Source organism: Suncus etruscus, chromosome 2 (genome assembly GCF_024139225.1).
Source record: "Suncus etruscus isolate mSunEtr1 chromosome 2, mSunEtr1.pri.cur, whole genome shotgun sequence".
Taxonomy (NCBI): domain Eukaryota; kingdom Metazoa; phylum Chordata; class Mammalia; order Eulipotyphla; family Soricidae; genus Suncus; species Suncus etruscus.
The window spans coordinates 3,082,371-3,095,951 of NC_064849.1; the positions used below are offsets into that span (position 1 = coordinate 3,082,371).

At 53.1% G+C, this 13,581-nt stretch overlaps 1 protein-coding gene across 1 annotated transcript; it reads left to right on the forward strand.

Annotated features, from left to right (window-relative positions):
* The first annotated feature begins 11,748 nt into the window (after window positions 1-11,748).
* Window positions 11,749-13,277, forward strand: ZNF664 (zinc finger protein 664). Its single transcript, XM_049769258.1, has one exon. It carries the CDS (start codon window positions 12,257-12,259, stop codon window positions 13,040-13,042), a length of 786 nt encoding a protein of 261 aa, XP_049625215.1. The 5' UTR covers window positions 11,749-12,256; the 3' UTR covers window positions 13,043-13,277.
* Window positions 13,278-13,581: the final 304 nt, after the last annotated feature.

The following is a 13,581-nucleotide window of genomic DNA, read 5'->3' on the forward strand; positions in this document are numbered from 1 at the left end:
CGAGGCCGAGGCCGAGGCCGGGGCACCGGCCCGGGAGGCGAGGGCGGGTCAGCCGCGGGGAGCGCCGGGCTCAGGTGCGCCGCACTGCGGTTACCGGGGCAACGGGGAAGGGGCGGGGCGAGCGGGGAAGCGGGAGCGCGCGCGCCGAGGCCAGGACGTCGCGGGGGCGCGCGCTCTCCATGGGAGGGGGGGTGTGTGCCCGGGAGCGCGCACCCAGCGCTTCAGAAGGCGGTTGCGCGCAGGCGCGGGGGCGCCGGGCCGGGCGGCGCGCATGCGTGCGTCCCTTTCCCCACCCGCCGCCGGGCCGGGTGCGTGCGCATGCGCTTGCGTACGCGCACGCGCGCTGGGCCCCGGAGGCGTCTGGGCGTGCGGCGCGCGCGGCTCGCAGGCGCACCTGTGAGGCGGCCCCTGAGGAGCGGCGGGCGGGCGGGCGGGCGGCCGGCCCGTGCAGGACCCGCGCGGCGCGGCGGGACGGGACGGGGCGAGGCCAGGCGGGGCCCCACATTGTTGGGGTGCCCCGCGAGGCGCCGGGACGTGAAGGGCTGAGGCTGCGTCGCGTCGTTCGTTGGTTGCAGGGCCGGCGGGACGGAAGACGCTGCACCGGGCGCCTCCATTGTCTGAGCGCGGGCGGCCTCCGTCCTCAGGTAACCGGACCCGGGACCTGCGCGGCGTCTCGCTCCGTGTCTCGCTCGGAAGCTACACGCACGCGTTGCCCGCCACGGAGGCGTTGCGCGGCGCAGAAGTCGCCGTGCTCCTCGTCCTCGTCCTCCTCGTCCTCGCAAGCAGCAGCCCCGCGGACACGGCGCCGCAGCTGCACCAAGTTTGGGGCCCTGAAGGGGGCCGCGGGTGGGCAGGCCGTGGAGGGTTAGCGCCCTGCGTGCGGGCTCTGCCGGGGTGCCCGAGGGGAGACACCCCGAGCGCCGTCCGCCCGTCCGTCCGTCCTGGGCACTCGAGTCCCCTTCCAGCCCCGGGTGTGGCGTGCCCGACAGCAGCACAGACAGGCAGGGCATTTGGGGTGAGGGGTCTCTGAGCTCGGACTACGTGGGACACACACACACACACACACACATCTGTCAGGGCATTTAGGAGGAGGGGTCTCTGAGCTCAGAGTACGTGGGAGACACACACACACCCCTCTGTCGTGGGAGACACACACACCCCTCTGTCAGGGCATTTAGGATGAGGGTCTCTGAGCTCGGACTACGTGGGAGACACACACAGACACACACACACCCTCTGTCCCCATGGATGAGGGTTCTCCAAGCTCAGACTACGTGGGACACACACACACACACACTGTCAGGGCATTTAGGAGGAGGGGTCTCTGAGCTCAGAGTACGTGGGAGACACACACATACACCCCTCTGTCATGGGAGACACACGCGCACACACACACACCCCTCTGTCAGGGTATTTAGGATGAGGGGTCTCTGAGCTCGGACTACGTGGGACACATACACACACACACACCCACACATCCTCTGTCCCCGTGGATGAGGGTTCTCTGAGCTCAAGACTACGTGGGAGACACACACACACCCCTCTGTCATGGGAGACACACACACACACATACACACCCTGCCACCTTGGGGCACATGCAGTCACCACGCCACTGTTCTTTTCTATAAAGGTGGTGATACTTTCTCTGTTTGCACCCTTCAACACTCCCACGTGCCTCGGGGAGAGTTCTCTGGACGCTGGATAAATGGGAGCTTCGCCATGAGCCGTGAGGATGTCTTCTCTCTATCCTCGTTGGGCCCGAGTGCTTGTATTACAAACACTAGAATGTCAGTTCCGGATGCTGTTAGTGTGGAGTTTTTGTCAAGCATTGTTGATCCGTTGAACGCTTCACATGCCTGATTTAAGTCGAATATCAAGTGTCTGCCAGCCTGACAGTATGTAAAGGCAAGACTGTCTCCATGTTTTAAAGTTTCTCAGCCAGTGATATTTTGTGCATGGATTTTTTTCCCCTGTGGCAATATTAGGTTCAGGTTAGTCTTTATGCCTTGCAGGTAAAATGGAAAAGTTTCAGCAATTGAGTGATTGATTTAAGAATTACAATCAGGGCCTTTGCAGCTTGTTTTGAGGTGGTTTTTTTTTTTTTTTTTCATTCAAGTGTGGCTGTATGTTTATAGTGTAGACAACAAAATCAACCTTGTCTGAGTCTTTCTGAGTTTCTAATCTACAGCAGTGATCAGAAACTAAACATTACCCCACAATTACCTGTGTAATCACAAACCGGGGTTTATGCCTGAAAGTTAATCCCTGATACAGAATATGAAAAGGGGAACATTTCAGGTTGGGGGGGAGAGAAAAGGAACATTTCAGGTTCGGGGGAGAGGGCCTAGGAAAGACCCTGTTTTTTTTCCTCCCCAAAATGAGATTTAACCAGTGAGTAGGTGTTAGTGCAGAGTGAAGTAGGGGATATTTTCCACCCAGGGCAAGGCAGCACCTCCGGGGAGGACCTTAAAGGAGGTGGGAGCTAAAGGCCAGTCCCAGAACTTAGTTTGATTGGGAATAGATTGCAGTGTGAGAAGTGTGGCCAGGCAGGGGGCCAGATCATGTTGTGTCTTGTAGGCAGGTTAAGGATGTTTTATTTCATCTTGCTTGAAAGAGGAAACCATTACAAGGGCTGGGTTTGAAGCTGGAAGTGACATAATGAGATTTGCATTTTAAACAGCTTTATGCAGGGATGTGGGAGTGTTGTGGGTGGAGAGTGGAAGTGGGGGTGATGAGTTTTCTGCCATTTCCAAATTCTGACTCGAAGCAAGGGGCTTTCCTTTGGAGAGCAGTTTGGAGCTACCAGCTAAGCAGGCTACAATCTAAAAAGGTGCTTCTCATAACAACAACAACAAAAAAAATAGGCAAATGTTAAACTCATGCTATTTACTTCTCTTTCTAGGAAAAGTTGTTAAACTTAAAGAATTGAGATATATGGGGGCTGGTGAGATAGCATGGAGGTAAAGCATTTGCCTTGCATGCAGGACGGTGGTTCGAATCCCGGCATCCCATATGGTCCCCCGAGCCTGCCAGGAGCGATTTCTGAGCATAGAGCCAGGAGTGACCCCTGAGCACTGCCAGGTGGTGACCCAAAAACAAACACAAAGACAAGAAGTGAGATCTATGCAACAGGGTTTTTACAGATAATTTTCAAGAGTAATGAGTGAATGAAGAGCAAGGATCTGCCAAAAAATAAACAAATGAGAATTGCAAAACACTTGAGGGAATGCTAGGGACATTCTGCATTCATCAAATTAGTAGCTTTCTAAATACCAAAGATAACAGAAACTAAGAGGCAACAGAAAAAAAACAAGTCCAAAACCCACACAAACAAAAAAGTCTCTGATCACACTACAAACCAAAACAAATAGACATTTTATAACCACAACTGGAATACTTGCTTTGCATGCGAGATCCCCAGGTTTGCTACCCAATGCTCCTAGCTGTGGTTGCCCCTCAGTTGTGGGACTGGAGTGATAGTGGGTATGAGAAGGCGAGTATGATCTACTTGGAGACCATAAATTCCCCCAGAAAGTACATGGGAGTCCAACTGTATTTATGGGTGTGACATTCAAACACTATGAAAATGTTTGTTTTGGGGCCGGAGAGATAGCATGGAGGTAAGGCATTTGCCTTTCATGCAGGAGGTCATCGGTTCGAATCCCGGCGCCCCATATGGTCCCCCCGTGCCTGCCTGGAGCAATTTCTGAGCCTGGAGCCAGGAATAACCCCTGAGCACTGCCAGTTGTGACCCAAAAACTACAAAAAAAAAAAAAAAGAAAAGAAAATGTTTGTTTTGGGGTGAACTTGATGGAATAATTTTGAGTAGTGAGGTGGGCCAAGCCCTGACAGATGGTTAACAGTGTTTTGTAGAGCCACGTTTGTTTAAAGTATGCTCCTTCCAGAGTCTATACTCAGAAGAAAACCTATTTAACACCCCAAATAAGTGATGTGGGATGTGATAAGTGGTAAGGCACAAATGCCCCTAATCCTGAGAACATGTGGGAAAAGTAGTCCTTTTTATTGCTTTCTTTTTTTTTTTTTTTTTTTTTGGTTTTTGGGCCACACCCGGCGGTACTCAGGGGTTACTCCTGGCTGTCTGCTCAGAAATCGCTCCTGACAGGCAAGGGGGACCATATGGGACACCGGGATTCGAACCAACCACCTTTGGTCCTGGATCGGCTGCTTGCAAGGCAAACGCCGCTGTGCTATCTCTCCGGGCCCATTTTTATTGCTTTCTGACAGTAGAGTCTGTCTATGCTTTTAGTCTTAACTTTGGAATTTGCCGTGTCTCTTTTATCACCTGATACAGAGCTTTTCTTTTTCATGCTCTACAAGTTCATAAAATAACCATAGCTGTTGTTACAACCTCTATTTTAGCACCTATGGTAGGGTGTCAGACCGGAGGAAGCCCTGTTCCCTTTGGGGGTGGGGGTGTTGGTTGTTTGTTTTGGACTATTCCTGGCTATGCTCAGGACTTAACTTCTCATTCTGTGCTCAGGAATCACTCCTAGGGTGCTGGGAGGACCATCAGTGATGCTGGGGATTGAACACAGGTTGGCCACATGCACGGCAAACACCCTCCCTACTCTGGCCCCCAGTTATAATTTCAGCAAGCCATTCTCCCTAAAGACAATAATGATAAAACATAGGAAAGAATCTGGACGGACCCTTTGCCTTCTTCAGAGTCAACCCCTTTGGCTTTCTGAATTATTTTTAGATATGCACTTCAAATGTGTGGGATTAAGCTTGATGAAATGTAAGAATATTTTAATGATTCAAAGGATCCAGCAGACTGGAGCAATAGTTCAGCAGGGAGGATACTTACCTTGCACGCTGCCAACCGGGGTCTAATCCCCAGCATCCCCCCAAGCACCATCTGGGGTAATTCCTGAGCATAAAGCCATAAAACCAAACCCCTGAACATTGCTGAGTATGGTCCCAAAACAAAAAATGGAGGGGAGCGCCTAGCAAACGTGTTATTGAATGTTTCTACCTGTCTCATAGATATAGAACTGTAGAATCAGGGAGCTGCTCATCCATATGTTCAGTGTCCTTGATAACTAAAGGAAGTAACTGTTGGGTGCTGGAAATTTGAACTGGGGTCAGTGGGAACCAAGGGAAATGCCCTCCCTGCTGTACTCTCTATGGTTCTTTTGTTTGGGGGCCATGTCCAGCATTGCTCAGGATTTACTCCTGGCTGCAGAATCACTCAAGATTCAATCCTGGCAGTGCTTAGGGAACATCTGGGATGTTGGGAATCAAATCTGAGTCAGCCATGTGTAAGGCAAGTGCCCTCTCCAGCCCTTGATCTGGTTCTTTTTTTTTTTTTTTCTTTTGGTTTTTTGGTTTTTGGGTCACACACGGCAGCACTCAGAGGTTATTCCTGGCTCTACACTCAGAAATCGCCCCCGGCAGGCTCAGGGACCATATGGGATGCCGGGATTTGAACCACCGTCCTTCTGCATGCAAGGCAAATGCCTTACTGCTGTGCTATCTCTCCGGTCCCTTGATCTGGTTCTTTTTGTTTGTTTGTTTGGCCACACCCGTTTGGTGCTCAGGGGTTACTCCTGGCTAAGCATTCAGAAATTGCCCCTGGCTTGGGGGGACCATATGGGACGCTGGGGGATCAAACTGCGGCCCTTCCTTGGCTAGCCCTTGCAAGACAGACACCTTACCTCTAGTGCCACCTCACCGGCCCCTGATCTGGTTCTTAATACCAACATCACACATTTCCCAGGTACGAGTGATAAGCTGATGAACTCCCTGCATGTGGTGCTTGTTGGTGGCCTTCCTGGAAACTGGACAGAGCCTGTACCATCACTGGGCATTTCTGTGTGTTGTGCTGTGGGGCTGGGAAGTGGAGGCATGTCTGAAGTCAAGTGAATGGCCTCTCGGGGTCAGAAGGAAGTTTGGGACATGCTGGAGACCCGGGAGACAGGTGGGCAGGAAAAAGCACGTTGGACTTTAAACAGCAGAACTGCCCTAATTACAGGGATCTGGCTTGTGGGCCTAGGATTCTCCTGTGAAACGCCTGCTTGGCAGGAGTGCCAGTACTATGTCAACCCTAATTAAAATCGGGCAAATAGGTAACTGTGTATTTGTGGGCCTTGGCAATGCTGTGGGCACCCTGATAGGCACTTTCAAGTTTAATTTCTGCATTAATTATCACAATCACACAGTAAGGACACGGTTCCCATCTCTAGAGCCTTGATTGTGGTCACTGGGCTAGTGGCAAAACCAGGCCCCACCCCGCTGTGTCATCCCTGGCAGAGGGAATGGACCTTTGTTACCCTCTCGCCTTAATGGCATGGCTCTTCTCAGACCACAGAAACTGGGCACTGTTTCTACCATCCTTCTCCAGGCCAGATTTCAGTCTCGGTATAGGGCTGTGAGTGTGCAGGCTTAGGTGTCCCAGGGTGTATGGGGCTGTGCGGGTGTCCGGCAGATGGAGGAAAGTTGAGATGAAGTGTCCCTGTTTGTCTAGTCAGGGGTCTCTTCTGGTGCTTTGGAGTTGTGGTGGATCAAAACTTGGCCAGCCCAGTGGCAGGATGGCATCAGCAGGGACATCATCTTGTAATCAAGTGAGTCAGGGCCACTGATCAGGGAGCCCTGTGGGAGGTAGACCCTTGGTCTCTGGACCTTGATGGCCTCAATAGACTCAGGAAAGGTGCTGATGGCAGAAGATGCTAGGCCTGGCTGTGCTATTCAGACACAGCTTGGCCAATGTTGGTGGGGTTTGGGGCCTTTGCTTTGAGGCGCTCCTGTTTTTCTCAGGGCCCACTAAGGGGTACCTCTGTGAGCAGGCCTGGGGTTAAAATATAGAGCCCAACTGTGTTCCCTGGAACATTTGTCCACGAGAAGTCAAGGTCACAGCAGCCCAGTTCAGCCAGGTGAGAACGGACCAGAGAAGGAGAGGGGGGTCTTGGAATACTGTCATCCGTGCAGGGGAGGCTACAGGCCTGCAGGGTCATATTGAGTATTGGGAGGACAGAGACCTTGTATCGAGATTTCCCATGAGCCAGCCCTGAGGAGAAGCCAAGCGCAGGGCTGTAGCAAGCAGGGTTGGGCGTGAGAAAGATGGTGGGCATTGGTCAAGTGAGCACAGACTAGAGGGCTGTTTCAGACTAATGTCTGCCCTGTGTTTGTCTGCAGGTGCAGGGACACAGGCCAGGGAGGAGGCTGCCTCAATGGTCAGCCCAGGCCCCTGGTGGCCTTGGGCAGAGCAGACAGCCTCTCCCCTGTTTCTGGCAGCATGCAGACACCAAGGTTATGAGTGGCTTTTCCATCTGCCTTTTTGTGACCAAGGCCTGTAGCGGAGGCCACGGAGGACTTTGGAGCTAGAATCTGACATGTGGGACCAAGTTTCTCACAATTGAGGAAAAGGCAATGTGCTTGCCGGCCTGGGAACATACTCCATGTGGTTGTCCAGGATGGGACAGAAGACTGAGTTTGCATGACCAAACCCAAGACCGGAGTCTTGTTAGAACACTCTTCTGAATCTCTTTAGCAGATATCACTGACTTTACCTTCAGTGTACAAGACAGTGCTGTATTTGAAACAGTGATGACAGCTGTGGGAATGGGACACACTAGTAACTGGTTGCTTCACATTCTTTAGAAAGTTGGTTCGCTTCCTTTTGAAGCTCTGAAAACTATAACAAGAAATCTTGTCTGCTTTTTTGATCTCTGTACCCTTTGACTAAAAATTTACCAAGGGTACCTGAAACTTTGTTTCTGTGGACTACCATAGAAAGTGGTATCATAATAGAAATCAGTATTTAAAAAGTACTTATTAACTAATTAAAATGCTAAGCCCATTTCATGTCAACACAAATGACATTTTTATGAAAACCAGATATTTCATACAACAAAACATTTAGTAGCAGGAGTAGCAGTATTTACATTTTGGCAAAAGCCTTTAAGTGTATGAGGCTTAAATAAAAGACATCTGCTTCTGAATTCAGTGCTAGCAATATGTTTGGTTGGCGGAGATGAGGAAATCCAGGCTCGGGCAGATGCAGGGTTTCCTGTCGCCTTTCCCAGCCCAACACGTCCATCTGTACCACAGCACCAGCTTGGTACCAGGGGCAAGTCGGAAACCTGCTAGAAAGCTTTTGTGTAGCACTCTTGGGTCCACCCATTTGCCTGCCTGCCTGCCTGCCTCCAGCCTTCCTGCCATCCATCCCTTCTACCCTTCTTCCTCCTGCCTTTCTTTCATCCTTTCCTTCCATCCTCCCATCTTCCTCTTTTGCTTCCTTTTCTCCTCCCCATTCCCACAGTGCTCAGGGCTATTTCTGGCTTTGTGCTCAGCAGGGATTCAGGGGCTTCTGCATATAAAGTGTGTGCTCAGTCCTTTGAGTCCTTTCCCTGCCCCCCAATACTTCAGAATCATTTAGAAAATGTAATTCAGGTTTTCAGATCTTGCCACTGTCCCTGTTTCGTGATGTGGAGAAATCGACTTCACATCGCTGTTGTCAGGAAACTTGTGTACTGGTGTGGGATCCATTAGTGAAATAGGCTCTTGCTGTTCCCTTTCCACTGCATTCTGGAACAAAGCGTCTAACCTGAGACCAATGGAGAAGAATGCCAGGAGCTGCCACCTCTGCTGGGTGGCTAGAGAAGAGTGTGTGGCACCCTGGAGTCGTGGGCCAACTTGGCATTCAGTGCTTTAGCATCCTCAGTACCACTCTGCACAGTGAGGAGGGAAAACAGTGTCAGAGTATAACTTGGAAAGACATCTTAGTCTTGTAAGGTTTGGGGACCACAAGAATCTCCTCAGCTCTACCAAAGGCCCAAGCTTACTTGTTCAGATGATTGAAGCTATTTGTTCTTACACCACGTACTTGGCTGGTGGATTCTGGGGGAGGGGTCGCTGCAGGTTCTCTTTTGCCTGTTCTTGCCTTCATGGCTCTGCAGGGAGCAGGCGCTAGATCGGGTGCTGCATTGGTCCTCCTGTGAAGATGGAGGCAAAGCCCAGGACCTAGGTGTTGGGCCGATACCAACCTCTGAGCATCTGGGAGAGGTGTGGACCAGGAACCAGCCAGCCAGGTTTGAGGGCTGGGCAGGGGCCTATAGTTCACCACTAGTCCACCGCACCCCAGTGCCAGGGCTGGTGACCCCTATTCAGTGTGGCTGGACACCATGGAGCCAAGTGGAGGAGTAAAGGGGCAGCAGGGCCAGCTGCGGAGAGGAGAGGCAGGTGGGTGCCCTGGGACTGGCCGGGACAGGGAAGGTAGCAGTGAGGGGGGCAGAAACCGGAGGGAGTCTGAGGTGACAGCATCAGCCTTAAGACCACATCTGACCGTCTGGGGCAGTTGCTCAGAGTGAATGATGCAGACTCGTCACATAGGGTCTGAGTAGAGCGGGACCTGGAGGGTACCCGCAAACCTGGAATAGTGTTGGGTTGACCCAGTGAGTGGAAAAGAGCCTTTAGATATGGCAGAATCCAGCACTGGGAGCCTGGGAGTTACGTAGGGTTGTGAGGGAAGACAAATGATGGGGTGTGTGTGGGGTGTGATGTATATGTGAGAAGGGTATGAAGATGTGTACAGAGTTTTATGAGGAAGGTAAAGGGAGGTGTGAGGGAGAGTATGGGTATGTATGTGTGATGAGGGGGTGTCTGCTGTGAGGGTGCCTGGCAGGTCTCTGTGTATTAGGGGGCCTTAATGACAGATTGCTGTCCACTTGTGACTAAGCAGGATGGTCTTGGACCCTCCCATGCAAGCTCTATTTGGACGTGCCTCATCTGGCATCTGCCTGTCATTCCTGGGTCCCACAGGAGGCACAGAGCAGCCCTTACTCCCATCTGTTCTTGAGCCCAAAGCTCCTGGCACTGGTCCTCGATTTTGCAGCCTCTTCTGGCCCCTCATGAGGTCCATCCTGTTGTGGCTGAGTCAGAGAGATGCTGCCTGCTCTTCAGTTTGGTCTGTAGCACAGACAGCCCCAGGGACAGCTCCGAGGAACTTGTTGTCCATGTCCAGCTCCTCCTGACCGCTGCCCTGGGCATTCACCGCCTTGGACCCCCTCATTAAACACTTCTGCCTCAGGAAATTTCAGCCTCTGAAACCTTGGGCAGTGCTCCCACTGAGGGCACTCGCTCCTTGCCTCTTCAAGGTGCCACAGTGGCCATTGACCAGCTGACCTTAGGCTTTAACAGGCCTAGACTTAGATCTAGTTTCTCCCAGGGCCAGAGGGCAGGCGATGAACGAGGCTGTGCTCATGTCTCCCTTCATCTCATGGCACCCCGTGCAGGCCACTGAGGGCAGGCGCCATGGGCAGCCCCACTCCCAGGCTGCACTTTTTCTGCTTTCTTCTTGCTGCTGAATTATGTCCCTTATGCCCCACCCCACCGCCCTGCAGTGACACATACTTGGCCAGCGCTTCTCCTGAACCTGCTGTGGCCAAGGCAGGGGGTGTCACCTTTTCTGTGGATGCAGCCAGAGCCTCCCCATGGTCTCCACAGTGCTCCCTGCTCAGGTTGGGGCCTCAGACCTTTCTCTGTCCCTTCTATCAGGAGTCTGGGACAGAACCCTGGTAGCCTCCGTATTCTTTGTCATTGTCCTTTCCCTTAGCACATAATGGTCGTTTTCTCTCACAGACAAATGTGCACCCCGAGCCAACCTTCCCTGTGTGTGATGATGCTAGCTGCACTACAGAGCCTATCCTTACTGCAGTTTGACCCCTGTCCCTGGGAGCTTTTCACAGTTGTCCCCTCTGCAGCCAGCTCCGCAGACTCAGGTTCCGAGAAGCTGCTTGTGTTCCCATCTCTTGACCTGTCTCTCTCAGCTGGAGCAGTGCCCCAGCTCATGCCCTTGGGCAGTCTTTGTGCTCCTGGCACCCTCTGGCTCTTTCCCGCCAGCTTCCTGGCCGTTTCTGGCAGAGAAAGGTGCCCTGAAGCTGGTTTTCATGCCCATCTCAGTAGGAGCCCATGTGTCCAGCCAGGCCACTGAGTTTAGTGCCGGCCACAGGCCTCGTGCCTCTCTGCGATGTCTTGCTGTTTCTTGTTGGCACCTGGACTCTGCCGCATTAGATGGCATCTCTGGCTGATGGTAGGAAGGTGGGGTTTTAAGGACCACTTAGCTATCCCCTGCAGGGTTGGGTTCCTCTTCATTTGATGCAACAAGAATCTGTTGCCTCATCCCAAATCAGTACCTACACTCCCTCGGCAGGACTGTGATGCTTCCTGGCATGGCTGGACCCCACAGTCTCCTGTTGTGTCTGGGGTGGGGAGTGGGTCTCGGGGTGAACTTTGTGGGAGTCAAAGCGAAATATGACGTTAAGGTTCCGGGTTTTAGAAAGTACGACTGGACGGGGACAGGCAGGTGGTTAGGGTCTTGTAGCTCAGCAACTGCACTGCCCTGGGTAGGTGTAGACCCAGGATTTTCCTTTTTCTCTTGTCCAGAGAGCTGTCTGGCTGTTTCTCACCTGTGCAGAGATCTTGGTTTTGCTTTTGTCAGTAACAGTCCTTGGGTGCTCAGGGATCTGAGGTGGTAAGAATGAATTGGGTGATGACTTGGGCTGTGCAGAGTGTGACATTTGCCCTTCTCTTCCTCAGACTGCGAGTCCAAGAGAGAAAAAGAGAGACATGTCTTTTTGAACATCAGAGAGAGCTGCTTCTGCAACACTAGCAAAGGTCTGTGTCACTGCTGTCCCATTTCATGAGCTTTTCTGGGCAAAAAGCCGTGTCTGCCCATTTATGGCTGTGTCTATTGCAGGAGGCTGGAGTGGGCTCTGTGGAGGCCCCAGCATGGACCTGCAGGCCTGGGCCCGAGGAGCTGGCTTCCAGAGGAATTCATCGCCTGCTGCGTCAGCTACGCCGTGTCCCTGACCATGCCAGGGCACTAGTACACAGCAGAGACACTGGGCTATGAGAAGCATAGCTTTGTCCCGCCAGAGGAAGATTCTGGGGACTGCAGATTGCAGGTTTTTGCACCTTGGAGGCCCCTTGGAATGTTAAGAGCTCAGGACCTGGCAAAAAGTTGCATGTCGTTGGCTTACAGAGTCCAGGCAGGAGAAACTCTCACCTTATGAGCGGTGACAACCTGGTGAAGGCCACTATGCTGTGGGAAGCCTGCCCTCAGAAGATGGGCAGGGAGAAACGTGGGCCAACTGTGAACCCCGCCAGGCGAGCTCGCTGGGACCCATTTGCCCACACGTTGCAGTGAGATCGAGCCTTCCCAGAGAGCAGCCCTGCAGCCCGAACGGTTGGTGGGCGTTTTTCCCCCGTGAAGCACCGTAGGTACCAAAGAGGGAAGATGATCTACAAGTGCCCGCTGTGTCGGGAGTTCTTCTCCGAGAGAGCCGATCTCTTCATGCACCAGAAGAGCCACACCGCTGAGAAGCCCCACAAGTGCGACAAGTGCGACAAGGGCTTTTTCCACGTCTCTGAGCTCCACGTGCACTGGCGGGACCACACGGGGGAGAAGGTGTACAAGTGCGAGGACTGTGGCAAGGACTTCAGCACCACCACGAAGCTCAACAGGCACAAGAAAATCCACACGGTGGAAAAGCCCTACAAGTGCTACGAGTGCGGTAAGGCCTTCAACTGGAGCTCGCACCTGCAGATCCACATGCGCGTGCACACAGGGGAGAAGCCCTACGTGTGCGGTGAGTGTGGCCGGGGTTTCAGCAACAGCTCCAACCTCTGCATGCACCAGCGTGTGCACACGGGCGAGAAGCCCTTCAAGTGCGAGGAGTGCGGCAAGGCCTTCCGGCACACGTCCAGCCTCTGCATGCACCAGCGTGTGCACACCGGGGAGAAACCCTACAAGTGTTACGAGTGCGGCAAGGCCTTCAGCCAGAGCTCGAGCCTGTGCATCCACCAGCGGGTGCACACCGGGGAGAAACCCTATAGGTGCTGCGGGTGTGGCAAGGCCTTCAGCCAGAGCTCCAGCCTCTGCATCCACCAGCGTGTGCACACTGGGGAGAAACCTTTCAAATGTGACGAGTGCGGGAAAGCCTTCAGCCAGAGCACCAGCCTCTGTATCCACCAGCGGGTGCACACCAAGGAGAGGAACCACCTCAAAATATCAGTTCTCTAAGGCGCTCCGGTTGCGAGTTCAAAATAAAAATCCTAAACCCACAAGTGCCACTAGGACGGAGACCTGTAGGTGACTCCATCGCCCCAAGACAGGCTCACGGCGCCCCCGCGGGACGTGCTTTCTGAAGAGGCCGATGAGAGCTGGATGGATGGGGATCCTGCAGTCAAGTATGTGCTACCACGTGACTGACTCTGCGGTCGCTTTTCTTCTCCCCAACAGGCTGGATGGGCCTGGGCCCCTGGGAGGGGTCTCCAGGCTTCCCGCCTGCTCCCTTGGCGAGATACATGCTCAGTGCCCAGCCCCATGCTCTGTGTTTGCAGACTCTCCCCACAGGACCTCCTGCCCCACCTTCCTCTTGAGGCAGGCAGGCTGGGGTCTGTTTACTGCACTTGGACACGACGCTTCCTTCTCCGGCCCTGGGTTCTGCCCCATCTCGCTCCCTCAGCCCATTCTTTCTGAAGCCATTGTCCCTTCCAGTCCTCAAGTCCCTGCAAAATGCCACCCTTCCTAGACAGCATTGAGCCTCACTCAGCTCTCAG

What these genes read in the sequence shown, in the direction of transcription:
- ZNF664 (XM_049769258.1), top strand. Translation starts at nt 12,257, where the DNA reads ATGATCTACAAGTGCCCGCTGTGTCGGGAGTTCTTCTCCGAGAGAGCC.